The sequence below is a fragment of the Zalophus californianus genome, chromosome 2, assembly GCF_009762305.2.
Source record: "Zalophus californianus isolate mZalCal1 chromosome 2, mZalCal1.pri.v2, whole genome shotgun sequence".
NCBI lineage: Eukaryota > Metazoa > Chordata > Mammalia > Carnivora > Otariidae > Zalophus > Zalophus californianus.
In genome coordinates this window covers 71,574,529-71,601,956 of record NC_045596.1, presented here as the reverse complement: position 1 = coordinate 71,601,956, position 27,428 = coordinate 71,574,529, and the positions used below count along the sequence as shown (strand labels likewise).

Sequence of the window (27,428 nt, the reverse complement as noted above, 5' to 3'; positions counted from 1 at the left end):
CTTTTTTACCTGTTTGTTTGCTCCCTTTTCCTCATAAGACTGTAAGTTCCATGAAGGCAGAAATCACGTGTATTTGTGTCAGGATTGCAGCGCCAATGCCTAGCACAGTGTCTGGCATACAAAAGGTCCTCCATAAACATAGAAATACTTGTCGAACGAATGAATCGACATTCCCAAGGGATCACAAGATGCCTGTTCAGTCACGAAGAACATTGCACTGTGAGTTTTCCAAAGAATAGCAGTGAAACCAGATGCCTTTCAAGCCCTTCTGCCCAGGCAAAGTGTTGGTATTCGCTCTCGGTTTCCTAGTTGTCATAACGACTGCCCCCTAGCCACAAGGGACACACACCCGTCCTCGACAGGCTGGCGATTTACCCAATCTCTCGATCCCACCCACCTCCCAGGCGCCCCTTCATTGGCCCTAGCGGCAAGGCATTCGGGGGGGGCGGGATGTCACCTCGAGCCGCTACTGGCTCGGGTCGACGTCCCTCTACCGCGAGCTGCTAAAAGTCAGCCAAACCAAATTGCAGTTGCGGGGAGGCTCGTTCCTGTTGGACTCTATGATTGGCTACGACCGAGGGCCTGGGAGGCCGACGCCCCGCCTCTCCGAGCGCGGTTTGGCCAGAGCTGCCGTCAGTCAGCGGGAACAGACTTCCCTCTCCATCTGGCTCACTGCAGGCGAAAAATTCTCGAGATTTTCCAGCAGAAGAGCCAGTGGCTGTTCTAGCTGCTCGCTCCGAGACCAGAAATATCGGGGAAGGCAATCTTATTTACCCAGCAGGAAAGTCCCTTCCCCGCCCTCCGTTGATTAATTAGAAAATTTCCAGGACGTAACCATCGCGAGGTAAGAGCCTAGAGAGTGCACTTCATTTCTTTCTTTTTTTTTTTAAGATTTTATTTATTTGAGAGAGAGAATGAGAGATAGCACGAGAGGGAAGAGGGTCAGAGGGAGAAGCAGACTCCCCGCTGAGCAGGGAGCCCGATGCGGGACTCGATCCCGGGACTCCAGGATCATGACCCGAGCCGAAGGCAGCGGCTTAACCAGCTGAGCCACCCAGGTGCCCTAGAGAGTGCACTTCATTTATTTCTAACAGTTTATGATATTATTTATAGGCAGGGTCGCATGCCAGCGCTCAGGGTCTGCGGAATGGAGAGTAAACGGAGAGTTCGTCAGGGAGGGAAGGGGAAATGTAGGTTTAAATCCCCCAGCCCCACAGTCAGCGTCTGGGTTCTCTGTGCGCCGCTTTTTTCTCTTTGGAGGTCATGAGTAGCGTGGTCCTGTCGCGGCCCACCCCGGCTGCGCTGCAGGCAGTGGGCGTTTCCCGCCGAGACCCCGCACTCGGCCTTGAACTTGACTGCAGGCTGGGGGCGTCACCATTGCGAGTGGAGTGGGCCGGGGTTGGAAGGCAGGAGGGACCATGGACTGGATGGTGGAAAGGCCGGGGGCCGCTCGTTCGCATTTCTCCGTAGGGAGGATCCGGGTGGTCCTGCTCGCACCCCGGACGTCATCGCCCCAGATGCAACCGGATTGAGGAGACGTGGCGACACCCGAGATCTGTGCGGGGAGAGGGTGGTTGGGAGGCGGAGACCGGGCGGCGGAAGGTGCTGGAGGGAATCCAGCCATCTGCAGTGCTGCGCGGGCGGGAGGGTGTGCTTCCTGCAGTCTACCACACTGGCTACTCATCTGTCACAGCCAGCGAGGACAGCCCGGGATCCTGAACTGTCCGAGGGCGAGCGTTTCAGGGGACAGGAATAGAGCAGGATGCAGAGCCCTGGTTGGTGTCTATCTGAGGGTGTGGGTTTTGCTTTGCCAAGAGAGGCCTTGTGGCTGGTGATGGTTTTTTTTTTTAGCAACCGCTCGTGTAGATGAGAGATTTCGCAGGAGACGACAAAGACGAGATTCCGGGTGGAAATAGCCGGGGAATTTGGAGTCCCTAAAGCTCCACTGGCCTTCCTGAGCTTCATATTGAAAATGTGCAGCAAGGCCTCTTAAGCCCTTTGCACCCATCCTCCACCATCCTCAAGAATGAGATTGTCGCCGGTTTCAGAATGAGTGACAAGTGACGGATTATAATGGTCTTGAAGAAGAGTAGTGATGTCATGGTATTAGAGGAAGAGAACAGATGCACCACTGGGTAATAAAATAGTTATATTTTTGAGTAGTGAGTTCTTGCTAATGATTTTTTTCTTGCTACCAGAGTCACTTTCTATTGATGATCGACACAGGCACCTCCCTTGACTAGAATCTTAAGAGGGGAGAGGTGCTGTTGATGTAGTGTAGAATGTCAAGGAAGACCCTTAAAGAAGTATAAAGGTACAGGTTTGGAATGTGGTCTGTGAGTTATATCCACATTAACAAAGATGTTTTAAAAGATATCTATGGACATAGAACAATGAATACTTTTCAGGACTTTCATTCCTCTATTCACACATCTAAACATGTTCACATCAAACCCAAGGGGACTCATTTGGGGTTTTTATTGTTGTTCTTTCCCTCATGTAGACTATTAAAATTTGTTTCCCTTCCTCCCAGCAGAGTACTGATAAGATACTGGAGTCCACATTTCCTGAAATACTTTTGGGAGGTTTCCATACCATTTGAATTTACTGGATGCATTGGTTGTCTTTTAAAAAGTTGATAAAGAAATATTTGCTTTGAGGGCGCCTGGGTGCTCAGTTGCTAAGCGGCTGCCTTCGGCTCAGGTCATGATCCCAGGGTCCTGGGATCAAGTCCCGCATCGGGCTCCCTCCTCGGCAGGAAGCCTGCTTCTCCCTCTCCCACTCCCGCTGCTTGTGTTCCTGCTCTCGCCATCTGTGTCTGTCAAATAAATAAATAAATAAATAATCTTAAAAAAAAATTTGCTTTGAGAATATTAAAATTATCTGTTGTTTTCTTTGCGGGAGTTACTGATGTAAAGATACCCGAGTGCTGCTTTATAATGGGCAAATATGAATATTTTCTTAAATATTTTTGCTGGAGAGATCAATCTAAGAAGTTTTCTGTAGCAGTGAACCGTAGAGTGCCTGAATAATTTTGGCATGCACTTAAAATTACAACAAAAATTTGCCCTTTTGACCTTTCAGCAGTCAACAGTTTAACTCAAATCCCAAGTGTATCCTCCTGACAGAGACAGTGAGTGACTCTCTTATCCAAAAATAAATTTGGACAGCTCTGAGATATTTAAACCATTGAGGGATTATAAAATGGGAGTGGTATGAAGATGCAAAATTGGCATAGCAATCTTGTAGCTGTAAATTGTGGCTTTTCTTCACCACCTTTTATTTTTAAATCAAGTATGTACTTCAAAAGTTCACTACAAACCAAATGCATTTTTTTCCCTTCCTGATGCATTTCACCTGAGATTTCCTACTCTCAGGATGTGGGTTTTCAGCAGTGCCCTCACGCAGAATCTGTGCTTAACTCTTGTGGGCTATGAGCTTACTCCCAATTTAACCCTCTTTGCTGAGAATCCCTCCCGCTAGTCAGAATTGTTAAACCAGGTGCCAACATCTTTCGCTGGTCAAGAGTTCTGTGTCAGGACTTTCAAGTATCATATTAAACTGTTAAAACATTAAGGAAGAAGATGGAGAAGGCCTGGTCACAATCAGTGTGAAAATGATGAAAAAGAAAGATATTTTCAGGCACTCACTTACTGACAGTATGTAGAATATATAGGGGTTTCTGTGTGTGTATATGTGTGCATACTCACACATTTTTTTATTTTAAAAGATTTTATTTATTTGACAGAGACAGAGACAGCGAGAGCAGGAACACAAGCAGGGGGAGTGGGAGAGGGAGAAGCAGGCTTCCCGCTGAGCAGGGAGCCTGATGCGGAGCTCGATCCCAGGACCCTGGGATTATGACCTGAGCTGAAGGCAGCCGCTTAACGACTGAGCCACCCAGGCACCCCATACTCACATTTTTAAAAATTCATGTGATTAAAGTAAATTTGTGGGTCCTGCATTTTTATTATGATTGGGAAATAAAAAGGGATTTGGAAAAGTTTAGAAGGAAGATTGTCCATTTTCTTTTTCCTTTTGGTATATGACTATCAATATAGTTTAGATTGCTGATATAAATAACCTGTTCTGTCACTAGGATTCTAGCCAAGTTCTTTATCTTTATTTTCTTGCTTAGCATAGTTTTTGCATTTTATTTTTGTTAGTTGAATGTGGTGTGTTGGTAATGTGTTCTTGTGCTCTTAGTTGATTTAACTCTTGCTCTGCCATTTTTGTGTCTTCAAATGGCTTTCAAGCAGAATTACTTCTGCCCTTTGACTCTTTTGGATGACTTTTACTTTCAAAGCTTGAATATAAATGTTAAAATGGTTTATAAAAATAAGCTAGCCTTGGGGTGCCTGGGTGGCTCAGTCATTAAGCGTCTGCCTTCGGCTCAGGTCATGGTCCCAGGGTCCTGGGATCGAGCCCCACATCGGGCTCCCTGCTCAGCAGGAAGACTGCTTCTCCCTCTCCCATTCCCTCTACCTGTGTTCCCTCTCTCTCTGTGTCAAAAAATAAATAAAATCTTTAAAAAAAAAAAAGCTATCCTTGATTTCTGACTGAGATAGATATTGACATAAAGGATTCCTGAATAAACTTTTTTTTTTTTTTTGCAGAATGATCACATGCCAATTTATAATTGCTGAACTGACAAATAATAAAAACATCTCCTAGGCGTTTGTCAGTTTGTTCTCCACTCTTTTTGTTATGAAGAACACTGATGTGTTGTTATTTTTTCTCCCACAGGCTTTGGGTTTTTTTTCCACGTCATAAATTATACTCTCTTGTCTGCTAGTCAGTGTGTAGTCATATCTATGGGCATTTTGGAGAACTGGGGGCAGGTAATGACTAGATTCCTAGCTTGAATCTCTGGAGGAAACTTTTCTTGATGTGTAGGTTTAATTCAAAGTAGTTATTGAGCTTGGGAACACAGGTCCTCTTTGAATTGTTTCCCCAGAAAATGTGGAGATTAATATGATTTAGTTATATTACATTGGAAATATACAAAGTCACCTGCTTGCGTAAGTGGTGCTGATCTAGTTTTGTAATTTAGCTATATATCTGGCTTACATTTCATCTAGGCCAAAAGTATTCCCTAAAGTAAATGTTTTCCTATGACTACTCTGCTTACTTTCTGAGGTGATTGTGCAGATAATAAATGAGGAGGGAGGCCAGGTTGATGATTGATTTTAGTCCAGCGAAGCTTTTAAAGAAACTGTCCAACTTGCATTTTATTTCATTTCTTTTTTTTTAAAGATTTATTTATTTATTTCAGGGAGAGAGAGAGAGAGAGAGCTGGAGTGTGAGGAGGAAGGGGCCAGGGGGAAAGAATCTCCAGTAGACTCTGGGCTGAGCACAGAGCCCAACGGTGGGGCTGGAGCCCACAACCCATGAGAGCAGGACAGTGAGCCGAAACCGAGAGTCCAGTGCTCACCCGACTGAGCCATCCAGATGCCCCATTTTATTTCATTCTTAAATAATGTTTCCAATGGATATTTGTTTCCTGCTAAAAATGCAGCTCTGACACTGTGAATTTTGTAAGATGGATGAATCACAGACCTGTAACCCCTGAAACAAATAATATATTATATGTTAATTAAAAAAATAATAATAAAATGTGGCTCTGGAGGGTTTTTTTTGTTTGTTTATTTGGTTGGGTTTTTTTTTTTTTTTGGAGGAGAGAGTGAGAGAGAAGAAAGAGTGCCCTAAAAGAGCTGCAAAAAATTTACTCAATATTTATTTGCTTCTAATTCTAGAACTCTTGTTTAAAGTAGGTGAACGACTGCAAAATGGCCCAAGGCTGAATATAGCCTTCATGATTTCAGATTGAAGCCAAAAGAATAGTACTTTGCTTATACAAAAACAGACTCATTATATTGTGCCCCTGAAACTAAAAAAATGTTGTATTGTCAGCTATAGCTAGGTTTAAAAGAAGAAAGAATCATACTTCACTAATTTCTGGTGCACTCTTCAAATATTAATGGTTTCTAATAAATGTATCTTGAAAGTTTTATTTTTTTCTTTATGGTATAAAGTTGCTCTGTAAATTATCTCCATCAATAATCAGTACTTAGTTCCCTAGTGTAGACTGTATTATAGTTTGAAATTTCTTCACAAGTCCTTACCTTTATTTAACATAGTTATTGTTGCTGAATGAAAATATCACAGAAGCAAAGGAATAAACACCTTTTTTTGGTAATTTAATGTGTTGCTTCTCTTTCATACTTGATAACCAGAGATACTATGTCTCCTCCACTCCTAATATTGTCATAGAAGTGAGTTTCAATCTTTTATACATGATATTAGCTAAAAGGCCAAGAAAGAATGGCCTCCTAAGTCTTTCATGATACATTAATTCTTTGGGAGGCCTTCTTTATACTAAATTCTATGAAGGCAGGGCGCATATGTTTTTCATTGCATAGATATCTAAGGGAGTTCTTTGGAATTTCATCTTTTCTTTCTACTGTTTTATTTACTGTTCATACACAGAGCTAGACTGATTTCCAAAGATTTATTTGAAATCTGCAATGCATTTACTTACGGGTTCACTCAAGTTGGGCTTTGTATGTGTGCGTATGTGGCTTTTGCTGAGATATTTTTTCAAGTCCACTTTGTATCATGAAATAATTCAAACATGCAATTGAGAGTAATATAATACCTGTATACCCTCCACCAGCATTATGAGTCTTGACATGCTATCTTTTCCAGTTGGTTTTTAATACATAAAGTAACAACAGAACAAGGTACCGTGGAGTTGAATTTTTGCTTAGAACCTTATTTATATGGAAAACTGCCAGAAACACAGCCCTTCCTGCAGGGGTGTAGGAATTCCCCCTGACAACACCCAGGGGAGGATTCAGCTTTGGGGCAGAGTCCAGAAATGGGGGTGCAGAGTAATAGTTTCAAAGAAATGTGGTCTGGGCTCGGGCGCTAGCTCCTAGTCTGCAGGGCACGCAAGGGCTGGGCTGCTGGGCTGGGGTAGATGGAGACCAGCAGTTGTTAATGTAAATGCATAGATCAGTTGCTCATAAGTCACAAAGGTGGTGCCCCCTAATCCAGTGATCACACACATCGGAACTGGCTCATCCTTGTGCCTGTGGGAGTGTTTGCACGAACCATTCTACATTAACCATAGTAATGAAATGTGTGAAGGTTGTTAAGTTGACAAATCTTAAAAGAAAACAGAATTTAGATCCTAGATTGTGTCTTTGCTAAAACTTGGGCCCTCTGAGTACAGAACTGTCCTATTAACCAATTACTTTTCTTATTTCTTTCTCCCTTAAGAGACTTTGATACTGTCAACATTTGCCCCGACCCTTTCTTTAGAGCAATGGAGTTAATGAAGGGAAGAATATTTATTTACACCCGTATTTTATATTATTGCTATGCAAAATATGGGCCTGCTGGATCAGCAGTTTGCTGTCACCAGGGAATTGGCTCGAAACGCAGAATCTCAGGCTCCACCCCAGGCCGACTGAATCAGAATCTGCTTTTTAACAAGTTCCCCGGGTGACTGTAGGTTAAAGTTTGAGAAACACTTGTTCTATATGATATATACACATTGTCACATCTTTATAGAATTTAAACACTGTGAAAGGGGTAGGTAAATCAGTTTTGGTTTTGATCCACTATTCTTAGAAGTAGGCTGTTAGATGCCACATTCTTTATGGCCTTACGTTTTGGTAATATCTAATCATAACATCAGTTATATGTGGAATTACTGACGGAATCTCTCTCTTTCTCTCCCCAGTCACATCATTTTTCTTGAAGACATTCCATTATTGTTCTATTGACCTTTCCCTCATTCCTGAGTCCTTTGGAGTTATGTCCACAGCTGCCTTAATTACTTTGGTTAGAAGTGGTGGGAACCAGGTGAGAAGGAGAGTGCTGCTAAGCTCCCGCCTACTGCAGGACGACAAGCGGCTGACGCCCGCCTGCCACAGCTCCACTTCAGAGGCTAGGTGTTCTCGGTTTGACCCGGATGGTAGTGGGCGTCCGGCCACTTGGGATAATTTTGGGATCTGGGATAACCGCATCGATGAGCCCATTCTGCTGCCGCCCAGCATTAAGTACGGCAAGCCAATTCCCAAAATCAGCCTGGAAAACGTAGGCTGCGCCTCGCATATTGGCAAACGGAAAGAGAACGAAGACCGATTTGACAGCGCTCAGCTAACAGATGAGGTCCTGTACTTTGCCGTGTACGACGGGCACGGCGGACCTGCAGCTGCTGATTTCTGCCACACCCACATGGAGAAATGCATCATGTATGTACAATGACTTTTCGCTCTTGACTTTGCAGTTTACCTTATACTTCATGTTTAAACTTTAACCTTTTGGCCGAGATGATGTTCACTGGTTCCATACTGTTGTTTTACGAACAAGCAGTGGCTTAAGCATGCCCTTTATTACTGGTAGTTACCACCATTCCGCAGTGTATGTTTTGACAACTCACCTGGTGAAAGCATTGACCAGGATCAACAACACTTTGATTTGTGATCGTATCAAGCTATATAGTACAGGATCTCATGTATTAGGAAAAGCATTTACTCCAGTGCAGGGCATATAGTACTTCAATAAATGGTAATTCTTTCAAGGGGTATGAATGGCTTTAGATGATTGACAGTAGGATGGGGAGAATGCATTTAATGAGGGTGTTTTGGAGCTCTTTAAAAAGTTTATTTACTGCAGTAATTACTAACGTATTTTGGGGATCATATGACTTGAATTAAAAGAGGGGGAGAACATATGACTATTTCTGGTCTTCCTGTAGTTATTCATGCTGTTCATCAGTTGATTTATTCATATTTTGAACTTAGTGGTGTACATTTATTTGAAGGAATTTTGACCTCCCAGGGTTGTGGATAGAGTATTAATCTTTAAGGACGGAAACTTGGACTTTTATTTTATTGTTCTTATAGGCTTATCTCCTTGTCTAGTTATTTCCTAATTTGAATTGTTAATCTGTGGATTTTAAGCATCTGAAAGGCAAACCATGGCGGTCCATTGTATGGAGTAGCAGCTAGCCAGAGGGACCTAGATGAAGAAGAGAAACCTATTATAAAATGATTGTTTGGGACTCTCTTTTCCTCTCCACAAAGGGATTTGCTTCCTAAGGAGAAGAACTTGGAAACTCTGTTGACCTTGGCTTTTCTAGAAATAGATAAAGCCTTTGCAAGGCATGCCCACCTGTCTGCTGATGGTAAGTAAAACAATCACATTCCTTAGGGTATTGGGGTATGTCTAATGAAAGGAAACAATTTAAGCCCTTTAGGGGTGGGAATGCAAGTTTATTTGTGAGGATGCTTATATTGAAAGTGATTTTATATAAGAAATAACCTTAAATGCTGTTTGGAATCCAGTGTAGTGTTAGTACCTCATTTTTAAATGAAATATATTGGACATGAAAAATATATTTTTCAAAAATTGAAGCTCTAAAATGGTTCTGATATTGAATTTAAATTTTAAAAAGATTAAAAAATTTTTTAAATTTGCTCTTTATGTGGACAGGAGGTCCATAGTATGGGAGGGTTTACTGTTTTGGTTTTTTAGATGAATCTGTTGAGTAAGTACTGAAATAGACTATAGGGTAATCTCATTTAGCCACATAGTAATTGTTCAGACAAGAAGATTGCTAACTGGTCCTAAATAAGAAAAGACAATGGGGGGCGCCTGGGTGGCTCAGTCGTTAAGCGTCTGCCGTCAGCTCAGGTCATGATCCCAGGGTCCTGGGATCGAGCCCCACATCGGGCTCCCTGCTTGGTGGGAAGTCTGCTTCTCCCTCTCCCATTCCCCCTGCTTGTGTTCCCTCTCTCACTGTGTCTCTGTCAAATAAATAAATAAAATCTTAAAAAAAAAAAAAAGACAATGGGTAACATGCACTACTCTGTTTAATCTTCAGAAGGAAGATATGTTTTCTCCCACTTCTAAAAGACTTTGGTCTTGCAGCTTTGTGGTAACTAGTGATATTTTTGTTTTTATTTGTTAAACACAAGGACATGTCAGCTGAATTTTAAAATTTACGTATTGTATGTCCTTAAATTTTGAAAGTAAAATGTTTCTGATTTTGACTAAATTTATCAAAAGCATTCAGAAAAATGTAGTTGGTGTTTTCTAGTTAGCTGACCCCCAAATCTTTTGTTCCTAAAGGTAATCTTGAAAACTTCTGCAGTGACCATTTAAATGTATGCATACAGACCTCGTAACTGATTTGAAAGTGAATCATGCAATATTAATCCGTGTTTGGTTCATCTTTTTATTTAAAGGAAGTCAAAGCACCACAGAAATAACATTTCACAATTTTCAGTTGAGAGCATAGGGATGGAAATTCTCATTTCACTGATAAGGCCAGTTGCAGAGTGAGGGCTGGGATTTTCCTGGCACCCACAGTGGCCTCTCTCACGGGCATGTTTACTGATGAGGATTATAGAAGATGACTAGGATGGCTCTATTCGCCATCTTATAAGATGTTTCCTGCCCTTTTTTGAGAACCTTACTGTCATCATACTTTTTGGAAAAGCATTAGAGTCCACTCTCTTTGTTCAGGGATTTGTTTTCTTGTTTGTAGATCATTCGGCCCATTTTCTCTTCTCCTTCATTCCTTTGGACTTTTTTCCTTCCAGCTGGCTCCTCACCTTTGAAAATAGAGGTTGAGAGAAGGTAAATTGTAGTATAAGATTGAGCTCTTGCTCCTAATGGGTAAAATATAGGAGGTAGAAGAGAACAGTCAAACACCTTCTTGTAGTTTCATTTTTATGACTCTGAATATTAGCATGCTCTGGTTTCATCCATAACCAGGTTGGCTGTATCTCACACCATGGTGTTTATTGGCTCTAATGCCGGTGGTGTTCCCCAGCTGTCCTGTAGACAGGTAGAACCTACCTGTCAGAAGAAAACACTCAAGTTTATCATGGGGAATGTGCAGGCCAACAGTCAAAACATTAGCCCTTCATGGGTGCAGTCAGCCCTTTGGTAAAGGATCTAATCAATGAAAATGCTGAAAACTGAGATTTGGCCTAAAATATGAGAGGACCCCTTTCATTTTATTAAATAATAAATTATAATTCAAGGGAATTTTGAAGTTAGGGAAAAAATTTGTTTAACTGGCCCACCTTAAAAGAAACTTCCTAAAGGTGCCTTACTCAGAGACAATTGTACAAAGAAAGTAATCATAAAAATATAATTAATTTCTAATAATAAATTTAAACTGTATTTAACTTAGTTCGTCTGTCATACACCTTGAGCTAATGATCTCAGAACTTTCATAAGCTATTCTAAAATTCACTTTCCATTTAATGGCCATTTGTTTACAAGTATAGTGGAGTACGGCAGAACCATACCTAGTGTGCTACCAAAAGAAAGGGCTGCACTATGACATTGTTGTTCTTAAATCTTGTTTTGTATGTATTCTTACAGATTGCTTGGTCTGTGTGTGTTTTTAAATAAGTATTTTGGGAACAACTTTTAAAATTTATTCTTAGTAAGTTGCCAAGGCTTTCAACATTGCTAAAAATTGCCTTTTGATATTTGGGGCCTATTTTATCAAATATATTAAGGCCACTGAAGATAGATGCTGTAAGTTGTTTAACTTTTTTGTGGATTAAAAAAACATGTTTCAGATTTCAAAGTTATTTAAATTAAAAACTTTTTTTTTTTTTTTTTTTTGGTTTTTAGTAAGAACTGAAGCCGTATCAGTATTATAAGAATGCATAATATTATTTTTGGTATAGCTATAGGTAGGACCCAGGCCAGTTAAAAAAAATTGTGAAGTAAGTGCAGTTTGCCCTTTCCAGGTTTTTTTTGTGTGTGTTTTTTTTTTAACCTTTTCTATCAGCATCAGTCCCATTTTGCCTCCTTGAACCCTTTCAGTGAGGGGCTTAAAGGTAGTCAAGTCACCATGCTTATTCATTTTGAATCTCCAGCACTCAGCCCCCTGTATAGACTCTGGAAGGCCCTCAATAATGATTTGGACTGACCTGATCTCCATGCATATTCTTTCTCACCAAAGTTATTACAATTTATTCTTTGATTATCCTAGAGCTGATTTAATCAAATTATTACCATAATGTATGTGTTTTAATGAGTTATCACTCCTGTGTGGATTTGAATTTTAGGTAGGGGAAGCCTGAAAAGAGATTGGTTAAACCATAGGAATGAATCAGTAATGGTAGAATTTGGGGTATAAATGGGAAGAATACCCCTCAGTTATACTATATTAGCTTTCTTGAGAGAAAGTGAAAAAAATAAAGTGAACATAAAACATTTTCCTCTTCAAGAATTTAGTCCAAAACTGTCACATCTGCATAAAGTGCTTCAAATTATCTTGTTGGCATTTAAAACAGTTACTATTTCAGTTTAAAATGGGGTGGTTTGAGGAGAAGAAAATCAGAGTGCCACTTACCAAAAACAGCAAGAATCTTGCCCTTACGAAATTGTTGGCTATTTTTATTGATTTGTTGTTGACACATTTTGAAATTACCCTTATTTATGAAGCTAATTTCATCATCCTCTTTAAATATTTTTGTATTCAATTCATGCCAGTTGTGTATTTTTACAATTAATGAAACCAGCCAGCAAATTCAAATGATATCCCATTACTCTCCTGTTTATGAACAAACCTCACTTAAAACAAATGGGGTGGTAGAAAACTGAGATTACTATCCTTTACATTCTATAAACTCTTCCAAGTGTTTCTAGATTGCTTAAGGCTTGAAAGCAGCAAAGCTCCCCAAGAGACAGATGGATCAAAAAGAGAAGACTTGCTCTGATGTTCAGGGCGTGAGATGTTGGTGGCAGCATTGTGAGTTCCATCGGAAACGTCCATGCGCTTCACATTACCTGATCTCTACGAAACAACCAGTGTTAGAAAGGCAGTGTTTTTGAGTCTTCTTATATTGGGCGCAGCCAAAAGAAAAGAACAATAGACAGGACATTGAAGAGATACTAATTGTGCTGTTACCGCTTCAGCTCATTACTTGGATTTCGGTGTTCATGAGTCCTACGTGTCTGGAACACCTGTGTTTAATAAATATTGAAAACCATTTTGGTTTATACATATTATTGTTTACATGGTAAACAATAACTACTGGGGCGGGGGGTTATACTTTGAAAAGTACAGCTTTTACTCGTATGTTGCCATTCAGAAACTTGATCATTTTTCTTTTGATATGTCGACCTGCAACACTAGGGAAAGGAGAGAGCTGCAGAAATACCCATTTTGTGAATCCCATAAACTTATAAACATGCACTAGAGCTCAAGAGCCTTACTAGCCTATATTTAAACAATCAATTTAAATTAATCAGTCTATTAAAAAAATGCATTAAGCATCATTAACAAATATGTTACTTCTTGTATCTGGTATAGGAGGTGCTTTAATTTCTTTTAATATATATTTGAATCCCAGTAATTTGGTGGTATACTGTAGTGCACATCCTTTCTAACTACGTACTGCTTGTCAGATACAAATTACTCACTGCTGTACCCATGAATTTTCCCGTTAGTTATTGGGACAATTCTGATATTGGTACCAATCAAATTGACAGTGCCTTTTTTCCCACTCCTAAAGGTATTGATTTACTTCTCAGGACTAACTGTTAAAGTGTGTGTGAGTGGTGTGCGCATGTGAAAGAGAGAGAATGAGTGTATAGATGTGTGTCTGTGGTATACTGCATATATGTTTTGTATGCCTGCATTTGTATATAGTTTTCCGAACCGTGGGAAGCTATGAAACTAAGAAGTTTTACTCTGTGATGAAAAAATGGATTCAACTACAAAATACCATCAATTTTGGGCAAACTGAATCCTGAATTCATTGATACGGCACCTCCTGGAATATTATGTAATTTGCTAGTGAAATTTTCACCAAAATAAAAACCTTCCCCTTATTTTGCAGCTCTTTTCTCTGCCCTCCCCTGTGTTGCAGGTTTGTAATGTTTGAGCACAATTCCTGGGTGAATTTCCTATTTGCCTCTGTGCGTGTTATTTGTGGCAGAGAACTGTGCCCGGTCAGCAGCTCTAGACCTGGAGCCCGTGGACACTATATGCTGGGCTTCAGTGGAAAGAGAGATCTGCTTAATTTTGTCCCAGGTGAAGGAGTCCAGCGGTTCCTAGCCTGGACTACTGGAAGGTTCCCACATCCTCTTTGCCCCATTAGTTGAGATGACTTGCAGTAGGAAATGTCCAGTGAGTGTTAAGACCTTATTGAAAGATGTCTTAGTTTTATAGTTTATGTTGTTAGGGCAAAAAGTGAGAATTTTTACTTCCATGTTAAATGTTAAATGAAATAAATGCTTATTTAATCTTTATTTATTAGATGCTTAGCAAACCAGAATCAACAGTTAGTTTTGAAAACTTTCCCATAAATCCTGGGATTTTGGAACTGTGAAGTTGGGTTGGTTAAAACTCAAGCTCTTTTAAATTCCTGGGTGGCAGAGGTGGCCATGAATGACAATAGAATCCTGAACAGCGAAACTTGGAAGTGTTAGTTTATGAATTTTTAACTCTTTTGATGAAGCTAATTAAAACCACTTTTAAAAAAAGCTGCTGCTGACCATTTAAGCAAAGGAGAGGAATACTAAATTCCCTGGACAGGTAGCATCTGAGTGAATGCCTGTACTCTCTTGCCTGGCGCTTCCTATCATTGGAAAAAGTCACAGTGGGGTTAAACTGTGAACGTCCCACCATATAATGTTTTGGGCAACTCAAAAGTTAACTTTTGTAATATGAACATCACTAGTTCTTATGCTAAAACATTTATGTTATACAATGACAAATATGTAATATGTTTTAGCATTGCTGAGATACTACCTTGCACAACAGTTCCAAAATCAAAAGATTAATGGGAAGATAGTGCAACTATAAATGCTATTTCTCAATAAATTAGACTCAGCATGGACATAAAAGATTAAGTAGGATTTATTAATGTTTTTTTCATTTTACTTTTCTGATTAAAGCAGGCATTTTAATATACCAATTGGAAAATAGATTTTTATATCTATATATATCCATCCAAAATGTATTACTGATGAAATTTTTTAAAGTGTCTTTTTGGGGAAAAAAAATTGGAAAGATTGAGCCTCAGTCAAATCAGTAGCACTTCATTTTTCCTAAATCTACCTTTAAAGAAGAAATCATCTTTGGATGATCACCTGAATATTTTATTTAGATGCTTTAAAGAATGAACCATGTTACTGAAGACAATACCTGCTTTAAATAAGTTATCTTTTTCAGTTTCTTCCAGTTTGCTTTACTTTGTAGCCCTTAATTTCATAGTATTCTCACTTTTGGCAAGGCTCAATGCACCTTCAAAATTTTTAACAAATAGTAAAGAAGATAGATGCGGTTTTAGTAAATGAAAGAAAGATGCGAAAATTCAGTTTGGACTGGATGAAGGGAATAGTGGCAACCTCAAGCCAAGTGACATTTAATTTTGTTATTGTTCAGAGAAAATTAAATGTGAACTACATTAAGCATTTGGGAAACTAGAATGAACTTCATTCTCCATCCCCCATATTTTCCTAATATAACAATGGCTGTAACTTTGTTTCATGTCTGGGGAGGACAAAGATAAATAGAAAAGAATGTGAACCTTTAACCATTTTAGGATTTTTTGGGTGAACATTTGTAAAAATAAAACAATTGTAGAAGGAAAGAATATAAAATATAGCACTTGAAGAGCAAATGATATGCCCTTGGCATCCTTGCTTAGCTTATTAACTGATAATACTGTCATAGGATAGGAATGAAGAAATGGAAGAGAAAGCCTTCTGAGTGCATAGAAATTTTAGAAGAGTCAGCTTGCCTGAATGAGCTCAGTAGACCTAAAGGTCATCCTGTCATTTTAGCTAATCTAATTAAAATGTAATACTTTTAATACTGACACCTGATGTACACACAAGGGTGTCATAAATATCAGTTCAAGTCAGCTCTAGTTCATATGAATAGAGGCCATGTGGAGACAGTGATGCACTTTTTACCAAATTAGGTTAGCAACTTTTTCTATTTGCATGGAGCCTTGTTACTGAATTAGATACTTCTTTCTCTGCATGCTCTTACTTACATAGTTCATTTGCATTTTATTTGCATAGCTCTAGTTAGATTAGAATGATGCATTTCAGCATTAGTTTAACATGCCTGTGTTTTATTTTGTAATAAAAGTTCCATATCCAATCATTTGTCACTGACTTATACTCTTTTTCATAATGTTTGCAGCAACCCTTCTGACCTCTGGGACTACTGCAACAGTAGCCCTCGTGAGAGATGGTATTGAACTGGTTGTAGCCAGTGTTGGGGATAGCAGGGCTATTTTGTGTAGAAAAGGAAAACCCATGAAGCTGACCATTGACCATACTCCAGAAAGAAAAGATGAAAAAGAAAGGTACCACCTCCACTGATCGTTCTATGAGGATGCTGTTTATATAGTTCAAGATAGAAATGAAACCTTGCATTTTATTTATTTTTTTAAAGATTTTATTTATTTTTTTGAGAGAGAAAGAGTGCATGCTTCGGAAGGGGGGAGGGGCAGAGGAAGAGGGAGAAACGGAGCCCGACTCGGGGCTTGATCCCAGGACTCCGAGATCGTGACCTGAGCCGAAGGCAGAAGCCTAACCGACTGAGCCACCCAGGCACCCCGAAACCTTGCCTTTTAAACTGATTTCATCTTAAGTTTAACCGTGCCTTCATTTCCTGGGTATCATGTCATAGTCTTTTTTTCTTGGACCAGGATCAAGAAATGTGGTGGTTTTGTGGCTTGGAATAGTTTGGGACAGCCTCACGTGAATGGCAGACTTGCAATGACAAGGAGTCTTGGAGATTTGGATCTTAAAACCAGTGGTGTGATAGCAGAACCAGAAACAAAGAGGGTTAAGGTAACAATCTGCAACAGCTGCTACGCATGCAAGGAATGAAAGCAGGATTTTTTCCAGCTACAGGCTTTCTTAGAAGCCTTAATTAAAGCTAACATGATTTTTAAAGTTTATGGAAGGATAGATGAACTTTTCAGATAAAATAAAATACTGTCCTACTGTAGGATGAAGTGCCTGTTTTTTGCTTTACCCTGCTTGCTGGAATTTGCCTGGTAAAATGGCTCTAGTGCCCTTCCTCACCAACACCTGATCACCCAGTGTCACCACAACTCGGAATCAGACCTTTACCTCCCTTTTGCACCAAGCTAAATAATTGCCCTCCTGCCTTTCTCTGACATCTTTTGCATGCTACCTATCAGTGCCCCAGTTACACTACACTTCCCTCAACACACCCTCAACACACACCCAGTTGTGAGCTGACACTTCCCTCTCTGCAAGTGCTGGTACCTAGTACTAGGTAATAGAGGCTCCCAACGGTGGCAGCAGGGGATTGTTCATTGAATGATTTCCAGTCTTACAGCTACCCCACTTATATTCATTGTGTCTAACAAATACTTAAATAGGGTTTACTGTGGGCCAGGCTCTGTCCAGAAGAGCTACTACCACCCCATTTTACAGAGAAAACAAATCCAGAGCATCGGTGAACTCACCTATGTTTGCCTAGCCAAAAAGTAGAGGCAGATTTCAAACCCAGGAAGCCTGGCTCCAGAGACCGTGCTCTCTACCATTACAGCGTGCTTGCCTCTCATCATTTGGCTGTCTAGCTTCTTCCTTTGTGGTGTTACTAAGGACATGTTGGGTTCGTTCTTGGTGGTTGATGCTAAATGTTGCTAATTTTGCCCAAAATCTAGGTCTTCCATTTTCACCGTTAAGCTTTTAAACACAGATGACCACTCAGCAAACCGATAAAATCTTTGAATTTTGAAGACTATTCAGAGGCTGAGTCTGTGTATTTGGTTCTGATTACAGCTCCATCATGCCGATGACAGCTTCCTGGTCCTCACTACAGATGGAATTAACTTCATGGTGAATAGTCAAGAGATCTGTGACTTTGTCAATCAGTGCCATGATCCCAATGAAGCAGCCCATGCAGTGATTGAGCAGGTGACAGAGCAGAGCTTCTGCTAGAAAAGTCCCGATTTAGGGTGGTGTGGGTGTCGGGGGTGGAGAGAAGAACACCCAGGTGCAGGTCTTGGTACAGCCTGGCGGGGCTACTACGGGCTTGAGATTTCTTTGAAATCTTGTGTTTGAGCCTTCAGTATTACAGGGAATTTTACACTTGACTCCATAATATTCCCAGTTTACAAAATGTTTACAATTCTCCCAAGTAGTTAAATAAAACCTGTGTGCCAGGGAATGTGCTATGTTTATTTTTTGGATTTGTACACACCTTGATATGATAGTAATAGCAACAGGAAATTATAATAATAGTTAATTGTAGTATCACTTATGTGCCAGACACTCTTCTAGTCACATATAATTTAACTCATGTAATCATCACAATAACCTTCTGAGGTTATAGCTAGTATTACGCCTTTCCACAGATGAGGAAAACCGAGGCACAGAGGCTGAGAAGTTAACTAACTTATTCAAGATTACAAACTTTTAAGTTGCAGAACTAGGCTTCAAACCCAGACAGCCAAGCTCCCAGATTCAACCACTAGACCATTAAACTAGACAGCTCCAAGTAAATATCCGGTATAGGAACACTATAGCATAGTCCACATCTGGTTTTTAAGAAAGGGTGTGTGAGGGGCGCCTGGGTGGCTCAGTCGTTAAGCGTTTGCCTTCAACTCAGGTCATGATCCCAGGGTCCTGGGATTGAGCCCTACATCGGGCTTCCTGCTCGGCGGGAAGCCTGCTTCTCCCTCTCCCACTCCCCCTGCTTGTGTTCCCTCTCTTGCTGTGTCTCTCTCTGTCAAATAAATAAAAATCTTAAAAAAAAAAAAAGAAAGGGTATGTGAAAAAAAATTCAGAAAGATGTATGGATATGTTATGTATGAGTATGTCTCTCAGAGATAAAATTGGGAATACCCAGTAAAAATGTAAAATTTCCATGTGCTCTTTAATATTCTATTAGATATTATCTATATCTTTGAAGATACCTAAGAGATAGCTCTTCGAAGTTATAGCCATCGCTGATCATTAGAGTCATGCTTTAATTTAACAGCTACTTCTGCATTTCCCAATTTTTACATTTGCAACTGGGAAGGCAAATTTAGCCCAAACTTTTAAGTGCTAATATTTGTAATTAAGACTTAAGACCTCACTTAAAAAGCATTATTTGTTTGAAAATAGATGCGTAAGCATGAAGTATTCCCTTGGTTACTAAGTGTGTTCATGAGATTACAGAAATGGGCCCAATCCTGTGGATGATCACTTCTTTTCTCATTTCACCTCCCTGTCTCAGATATGTGTGTTCTCATTCACACAGGCAATGATATTTTAATGACTGCATGGTATTCTGCTATATTTGTGTACCATAATTCTTTTACTGGTTCCCCTAATCAGCAAATTTAGTTTATGTTCACTTTTCCATATTATAGGGAGGGAGAGCACTGTATAAACGTTCCTGTGTCTACTTGTGCATGTCTATTTCCTTCATATATTATTTTCTCAGGTAAAGTTCTTAGAAAATTGCTAGATAAAAGGATACACTGTATTCTAAAACTTTTTAAAAAAATATTTTATTTATGTATTAAAAAGGAGAGAGAAAGAGATCATGAGCAGGTGGGAAGGGTAGAGGGAGAAACAGGCTCCGCGTTGAGCAGGGAGCCCGATGTAGGAATCGATCCCAGGATCCCGGGATCATGACCTGAGCTGAAGGCAGACACTTAACCAACTGAGCCACCCAGGCTCCCTATTCTAAAACTTTTAATAAGCTTGCCAAATTGTCCTCCAGAAATGCTATTCCAAGTTACACTTCTCTCTAGCATGTTTAAAAATTTCTGTTTCGGGGGGCGCCTGGGTGGCTCAGTCGTTAAGCGTCTGCCTTCGGCTCGGGTCATGATCCCAGGGTCCTGGGATCGAGCCCCTCATCGGGCTCCCTGCTCCGCGGGAAGCCTGCTTCTCCCTCTCCCACTCCCCCTGCCTGTGTTCCTTCTCTAGCTGTATCTCTCTCTGTCAAATAAATAAAATTAAAAAAAAAAAAATTCTGTTTCGGGCTCCTGGGTGGCTCAGTCGTTAAGCGTCTGCCTTTGGCCCAGGTCATGGTCCCAGGGCCCTGGGGTCGAGTCCCACGTCTCGGGCTCCCTGCTCTGCAGAGAGCCTGCTTCTCCCTCTCCCGCTCCCCCTCCTTCTGTTCCCTCTCTCACTGTGTCTCTCTCTGTCAAATAAATAAATAAAATCTTAAAAAAATAAAAAATAAATAAAAAATAAAAATTTGTTTCTCCAAATGCTTATTATAGTTTTTTGCCAGTTTGATAGGTAGAAAAAATCAAATTTTAGTGTTTTAAATTTGCATCTTTTTTCTTTGTTGGTGGAATTAACCATTTGCACAGGTTCGTTAGACCCTTGTATTTCTTGTCTGTGTATAGTGTTTTCCCATTTTTTTATAGGCATATTTGTCTTTTTCATGGTTATTGTAACAACTTCCTATATGTTAAATATATTAGTACTTTGATGTTGCGAACTTTTTTTTGGTCTTTCAATTTGTAAAACTTTTTTATATTTTGATGCTTTTTATTTTTTTTAAATTTTTTGAAAAGATTTTATTTATTTATTTGTCAGAGGGGGGGGAACACAAGCAGGGGGAGCAGCACGCAGAAGCAGACTCCCCACTGAGCAAGGAGCCCGATGTGGGGCTCTATCTCAGGACCCTGGGATCATGACCCGAGCCGAAGGCAGACACTTAATGACTGAGCCACCCAGGTGTACCAATATTTTTTTTTAAGATTTTATTTATTTATTTGAGAGAGCGATTGAGAGAGAGAGAGAGAGCATGAGAGGGGGTTGGGTCAGAGGGAGAAGCAGACTCCCTGCTGATCAGGGAGCCCGATGCGCGACTTGATCCCGGGACTCCAGGATCATGACCTGAGCCGAAGGCAGTTGCTTAACCAACTGAGCCACCCAGGCGCCCCCAGGTGTACCAATATTTTGATGCTTTTTATATTAGATATTTTTATTAACCTTTTCCCTCACAGTTTTGGCCTCAGGCTATTAATTCTTTTGAAATACATTTGCTGTTGCATATAATCCCGAGCACTTCTTACAATGCTGACTATGTCATTTGCTATTTGTTTTTTGTTTTGTTTTGTGTTTTTAAAAGATTTTATTTGTTTATTTGACAGATAGATTGAGAGAGAGCACAAGCAGGGGGAGTGGCAGAGGGAGAGGCAGGCTCCCCGCTGAGCAGGGAGCCCAATGTGGGACTCGATCCCAGGACCCTGAGATCATGACCTGAGCTGAAGGCAGACGCTTGACCGACTGAGTCACCCAGACGCCCTGTCATTTGCTATTTGAATTAGTTCTTAAAATTGATTTACAGTTCTCCTACTGTAGAAATTTAGTTTATGCCACTTTTCCATTTTGTAGGGAGCATAATAAACCTTATTGTTGTTATATCTTATACACTTTCATTTCCTTAGGTTATTACTTTTTACCTTGTATTAGTCCCTGTGCTAAATGCTTTATTTTCTTCTTCCAGAGCATATCTTGATCTTAGTCCACTGGTATTTCTGTTGCCAAAATTGCTACAGTGGAATATAGTTAATATGGTTGTTTTTTTTTGGGGGGGGGGTCCTCTGTTATTCTATGTACAATCTAATAAACTGTGTGGACCTTGATGCATGTTGAATGAATGCGAAGTAACTGGGTTAGTAACTATTTTGAATGAGATTATAGCCTTCCAGAGGAATGGTGATTTTTCTTTGTACGGACTCTGATTTCCCGTGTTTTCTTCTTCCTTCTGCCAAACCTCGCAGGCAATACAATATGGTACTGAAGATAATAGTACTGCAGTAGTAGTGCCTTTTGGTGCCTGGGGAAAGTACAAGAACTCTGAAATCAACTTCTCATTCAGCAGAAGCTTTGCCTCCAGTGGACGATGGGCCTGAATGCTTGCTGGGACTTCGAATTTCTGTGAAACAGTTTTTCACCAAGTATGTCAAGAAACTTACTAGATCAAACTCAAAAGTCACCCAACACAGGGTGACTCTGTGACTCACTAGATTAGTACACAGTGTAAATGTCAGTGTAAGTCAGTGTAAATGTCCTAACCATTTACACTGTAGTTTTTCATAAATATCTGTTATATTTATGTTTAGCTGTACATACTCAGTATAAATATGTGTGTAATTCAGTTATTGTGAGTCTCGAAGTTGAGTGAGCAAATGAAAAGTGGTTTTCACACACTTGCTGAGTGTTACATTTCTAATTTTTAAAACTCTTAGGCAGCTATGAGTTTCTTTTGATCATTTTTGTTCTTTATTCATTTAACGGATTCTCACCTTCAAGTTTTTCAACATTAGTAGGTATTTTGACAGCTCTGCAATGTGTTAGCTGCAAGAGTTTGTTTTTAATAGTTCTACCAAAGAGTAAGTGTGAAAACAGAGTTCTGTGTGACTATATTTTGTATTCTGGACCACTTACTATTAAATTTCACAATGCAAAAGACATTAATTCAGATAATATGACATTGCTAAAGTATGTGCGTATTTACAACAATGCACTTTCGTATTTCAGCTGTGTCCCTTGGTCTCCATTCTTCTTTTTTCTGTAGCTAAGAATGCTATACAGATACACAGACTACTCCTTTATATCAGAAAAATATGCACAGGCTGTGTCTTTTGGTCAAAGCTATACAAACTTAAATACTGACAGCATCAGGTATTTTGTATGAGGTTTCCATTTGTTATCTCTAACTTTGTGTTTTGTGTATTGTATATAGTATGCTTATATCACTTCTTGTATAGAGTAGGCAAGTTGGATAATGCATCAGTAAAAATAATACCACACTGACTGACAATGCTACATAGTGTGAGGTTTATGTCTCCTTTTCGCTTATTTCTATGATTCATAACAATAAATCTAGAACATTATTCTATATTTCAGCTTGCTAATGTAACTTAGGAATGTAAAACTATACTTCTTTATATCTGCATGTACGTTTGCTGTTAAAATGTGAATCTCTACGTGCGTGTTTGGAATTATATCTGCAGTTTATTTTGGCAGACAATGTAAATTTCTTATATGTGTGGGTGTATGTACATATGTAAATTTTGGAGTAATAGAGAGTTAAAGGGAACAATCCTGCATAGCTCCTTCACCAGTTAGCTTTAAATTATTGATAATGTTTATCCCCAAGGACTCTTGACAAACAGAGGGCAGTTTTATAGCAGAGAACCAACGGTTATTGGCAGGTGAGGACGTGAATTTAAAATGGCCGTAGGAGATATTTTATGGTGGCTAATTCCTGTGGAATACACAGAAGCAGACTAGCATGTTGAAGCTACATTGCTATATGGTAATTTGCAAATAAAATAATAGGATGTGAGGAAAATACTGAGTGTTAAGAATGATACGGAGTTTTGTTGTAGAAACAAACAAAAAAAGAAACCAAGAAGATAAAGTTGGTGAGGTGTATACCTTCCACTCTCAGTTTTCATGGTCAACTTGTTTTCTGTCTTTATGTTTTTATTTAAAGGTTTGTTAGAAGGAAGATGGCCCGATATAAATATTCACATTTTCTTATCTTTTGGGGAATGGAAGAATATGAATCTTGAGTTTTCCTGCATTTATTAATCAGAAATTTTCCTTTGATAAAAAAATTGGCAAAGAAATATTTCATTTTCACGGGGCACCCGGGTGGCTCAGTCGTTAAGAGTCCGCCTTCGGCTCAGGTCATGATCCCAGGGTCCTGGGATCGAGCCCTGCATGGGGCTCCCTGCTCCGCGGGAAGCCTGCTTCTCCTGCTCCTGCTCCTGCTGCTTGTGTTCCCTCTCTCGCTGTCTCTCTCTCTGTGTCAAATAAATAAATAAAATCTTTAAAAAAAAAAAGAAATATTTCAATTTTTTTCCCCAAGGAAGCTTAGTGAAAGTAAAAAATATTACAGGAAAGAAAATAGTCTCTTGTTCATTGTCTGGGAAGTGAGGAACCAAAGGTAGGCTAAGAAAGCTGGAAAGCTTTCTTGCTCTTTCTGACATATGTTTAGGTCCCAGAACCTACATATAGAAGCTTCACTTAGGAGTATGGAGAATTTCCAAACTAACAAGCAAATGAAAACTCTGAAGCACAAAATGACATTCTGAAAATGTAGGTTTCATTTTTTATCTGAATTCTTCACAGGGTGGGAGGGATGTTGTCAAGCTCAAAAGTCACTGATGCACTAAGGCAGATTGCCAGGTTTAACAAAGAGGAATCTGTAGGGTTGTCTAGGCCTTGGTTTGGGGTGGACTTTGCTCTGCTTCACCTGAAAAGCTTTTAAAACTCGAAATCAATCAACTTTGACTAAAGCATAAAAACATATTGGTGTTTGTTTTTTAAGCCACAATGTTGAAGTATAATTTGTAGGTTATTGTAATCCACAAAAGATAATAAGCCTACAAGGAATATGCAAATAGTAGGGGAAAAAGGGACTATTCTAAATATAGTTTTTTAGCTATAACTGTGAATTTGCCATGTGGCTGTTACCATGTGGGTGTACGTATAGTGTAGATTATATATTAATGTAATTAAACCCAAATCCGTTATAATTTACACTTGCCCTTCATTTATATGTAGTATATAAATCATCTTTATCAAATGTGTTGCCAAACTATTTGCCAACACTGACTTGGCAAAATATTCTTTTTTTTTTTTTAAAGATTTTTATTTATTTATTTGACAGAGAGAGATAGCAAGAGCAGGAACACAAGCAGGGGGAGTGGGAGAGGGAGAAGCAGGCTTCCTGCCGAGCAGAGAGCCTGATGCGAGACTCGATCCCAGGGCCCTGGGATCATGACCTGAGCCGAAGGCAGACGCTTAACGACTGAGCCACCCAGGCACCCTTGGCAAAATATTCTTAAAATCATTGTGATTTTTCACAAGTATAAGTTCTTAAGTACCTAGTATATTCAAAAGTAAATGCTGTCCTGCTCTCCATCAACTGTTTATTTGTTGTAGATTTTTGTGTTTAAGTGCTTCAAAGTCTTATGCATTTTTCTTCTGAAAAAAAAAATTTGTTTTGAAGGAAACAGTTTTGAATCTCTGCACTCTATAATGTGAACTGTTCTCAAGTTCCAAAATTAGAAAGAAATTACTTGCTTTGAAGAATTAGCACATAATCTGAATAAAAATTATTTTTTCAAAGAGGAATTTGATTTTTTTTTTTTTTATTAAGAATACTGGCAGAGAATGATTTAGGTCTATGCTAACTCCTCAATGTCAGACAGGACATTTAGTTTCTAAGAATGGACAAGCATTTAATTTCAAGGTAATATGATAGTAGGAAAATGCTTCAAGGCGGGGGAAGGCGTGGTTAAAGTTTAGCATCAAACAGTCAAATACAAACATGGATTTGTATTTAGCATTTCGTTTTTTCACATACTCTTATCCATGGAAAGTGACATAAAATTTTGGTTGGATTACATTTTATTGTACTTACTAGATTCACTTACCTGGATGACTTAAGCAGAAATAAAATGCCGTTTCTTTGCAAGCCAAATTCTGATGACTTCCCTGTTGCTTTTGGTATCTGGAATGAGACCCATGGACTTGGGCAGCTCCCACTGGTTGTTAGGTGGCTCAGCTGGTCCACTGATGGTCAGTTGAGTATTCTGGGCTGTGAAACAATAGAGTTCTTCCCCCCTCCAAGAATGACTCATCTAGTACATTGGATTCCAGTACAAAACTTAGCAGCTTAATATGTCCCAAGTTAATTTAATTTCTGCTGAAGTTCTCCTGTGTACACTGTTTTACAATTTAACCAAAGTGCTACTTGGGTGTACTTTGTACTTTTTCCTAGTGAGTTGATGTAATTGCTGCTTTGACCATTGTTTTAAATGTATGTATTAGAGTAACTGTGAACAGACTAAAATCATATATCTCTGTGTTCAAAACACCATTTTAATAAAGTACATCCATTAAACACTTTTTAAAAATCCAAGTGTGTTTATTTGGAATCCAGACTCCCAATATTTATTATGTGATCCTGTGAATACTGATATACAAGAGCCAATGAATGGTTGGGAATTTAGTAGCCAAAATCAGGATGTTTGCAAAATTAGTTTGAAGATTATTTGAAAAAAAAATGTATACACTTATCTATTCAAATTTTTTTGATTTGATCTGAAAGAAAATTTGTCTTTTTATTTCCCTCTTCCAAAATATTTGTTGGTACATCAGAGGAAAGTGGTCATGATGATTTTCTAATATTTTGCATGTAGTATATTTCACTGTAGCATTTCTACATATTTAAAAAATAGAAATAGGGGTTTGGCAGTGATCCTGCAGATCTCAGCATTATGCATTTAACATAAGCAATTTTTAATGTCCTGTTGTTACTTGAATAGTTGCATTCCATTGGTGCAAGGATCTCTTCTATATTGTATTCCCTGAAGGTAACTTGGTAAAACTCCACGGCAGTAGAGATCTGTCTGTCCTGTTTTGTTCAAACTCCATACCTAGCACTCTTTATAGGTTTAGCAATGAGGAGAAAATGTTGAATCATTGATCATTAATGTTTGTTGAGTAGGTTAATGCATTGAATTATACTTTTATTGATTTTATTTTAGTGGGGAAATGGACATTAGATATCTTAAGTATTAAGCCAAACATAGTATTTAATGGTGAAGGAATGACTTGTCACCCCTTTTGGTGTTTCCTTAGACCATGATCAGTTATGCCTTTGTGTATATATGGTTCAGAATCTTGTTCTGAACAAAAATCTACAAGAGCAGTGCGGCATGAATGACTCTAACCTTGCTTTTTTGAAGATTGAGAAGGGGAGATGAACAGTAAGGGTCTCTTCTGCATATACCATCTCATTTATTCTTTACAACAATCACACAGGGAAGCCTTTCTAATTACCCTTTTTACAGATGAGGAAATGGAGCCTTTGTCAGCTCATAATGGCAAGATCCAATTCAGACCCCTTTTGACTTCAAAGTCTATGTTCCTTCTAGTCTACCATAGCCTCCTTTTGTGCATTAGCAAAAGCAAAACCAATTCACTACTGTCAAACATCTATGAACATCTATTTGCAGAAGGTTCTCTGGTGCACATGAAAAATAATTACAAGAAATGATCCAGAAACTCTGAGCAGATAGATGAGTGTAGTAGAGATAGTAACTGAGCATCTATCACAAAGATAAATTAGGGCAGAGAATCAAATTATGTCCAAGCCAAGTAAGTATAACTGGGGAGTGACTGAATGAATGAACAGAATTAGTGCTTTAAACAGTAGAGGATTTAGATGATTTCTTATGGAAGTCTAATAAGTCAGTTTACCAATGATAAGCATTTACTGAGAACCTACTGCATAGGTCTGTAAATGACACCAGCTTGGGCCTAGCAGGGCTTGGGGAAGGTAATGGTTGATTATCTCCCTAGAAGAACTTTGTCAGAAGGCAGAGAAGTGAGGAAAGTGAGTT

The 27,428-nt window shown here is 39.2% G+C and overlaps 1 protein-coding gene and 1 long non-coding RNA gene across 4 annotated transcripts; one reads left to right on the top strand and one right to left on the bottom strand.

Moving 5' to 3' along the window:
- Positions 1 to 670: 670 nt before the first annotated feature.
- PPM1K (protein phosphatase, Mg2+/Mn2+ dependent 1K) lies at positions 671 to 23,745 on the top strand. 3 transcript variants are annotated; one of them, XM_027598579.2, is made up of 8 exons: positions 671 to 844; positions 1,852 to 2,135; positions 7,751 to 8,264; positions 9,099 to 9,199; positions 16,208 to 16,373; positions 16,719 to 16,863; positions 17,830 to 17,964; positions 21,783 to 23,745. In XM_027598579.2, the coding sequence occupies exons 3-8, from the start codon at positions 7,825 to 7,827 to the stop codon at positions 21,912 to 21,914; spliced, it is 1,119 nt and encodes a 372-aa protein (XP_027454380.1). In that variant the 5' UTR covers positions 671 to 844; positions 1,852 to 2,135; positions 7,751 to 7,824; the 3' UTR covers positions 21,915 to 23,745. The 3 variants fall into 3 exon arrangements, with proteins under 3 accessions (XP_027454380.1, XP_027454378.1, XP_027454381.1); XM_027598580.2 differs by lacking the exon at positions 671 to 844 and adding an exon at positions 1,685 to 1,775; XM_027598577.2 differs by lacking the exon at positions 1,852 to 2,135 and having other exon boundaries at positions 672 to 844.
- On the bottom strand, positions 9,769 to 25,919 carry LOC113924602. The gene is made up of 3 exons (XR_003520731.2): positions 25,455 to 25,919; positions 10,732 to 10,878; positions 9,769 to 10,631 (listed from the first exon to the last, which is right to left on the bottom strand). It is a non-coding gene; the product is annotated as an uncharacterized LOC113924602 (long non-coding RNA).
- Positions 25,920 to 27,428: the final 1,509 nt, after the last annotated feature.

What these genes read in the sequence shown, in the direction of transcription:
- PPM1K (XM_027598579.2), top strand. Translation starts at nt 7,825, where the DNA reads ATGTCCACAGCTGCCTTAATTACTTTGGTTAGAAGTGGTGGGAACCAG. An exon ending in CACATGGAGAAATGCATCAT is followed by an intron (nt 8,265 to 9,098) that starts GTATGTACAATG and finishes CTCTCCACAAAG; the next exon opens with GGATTTGCTTCCTAAGGAGA. An exon ending in CAGAAACAAAGAGGGTTAAG is followed by an intron (nt 16,864 to 17,829) that starts GTAACAATCTGC and finishes TTCTGATTACAG; the next exon opens with CTCCATCATGCCGATGACAG.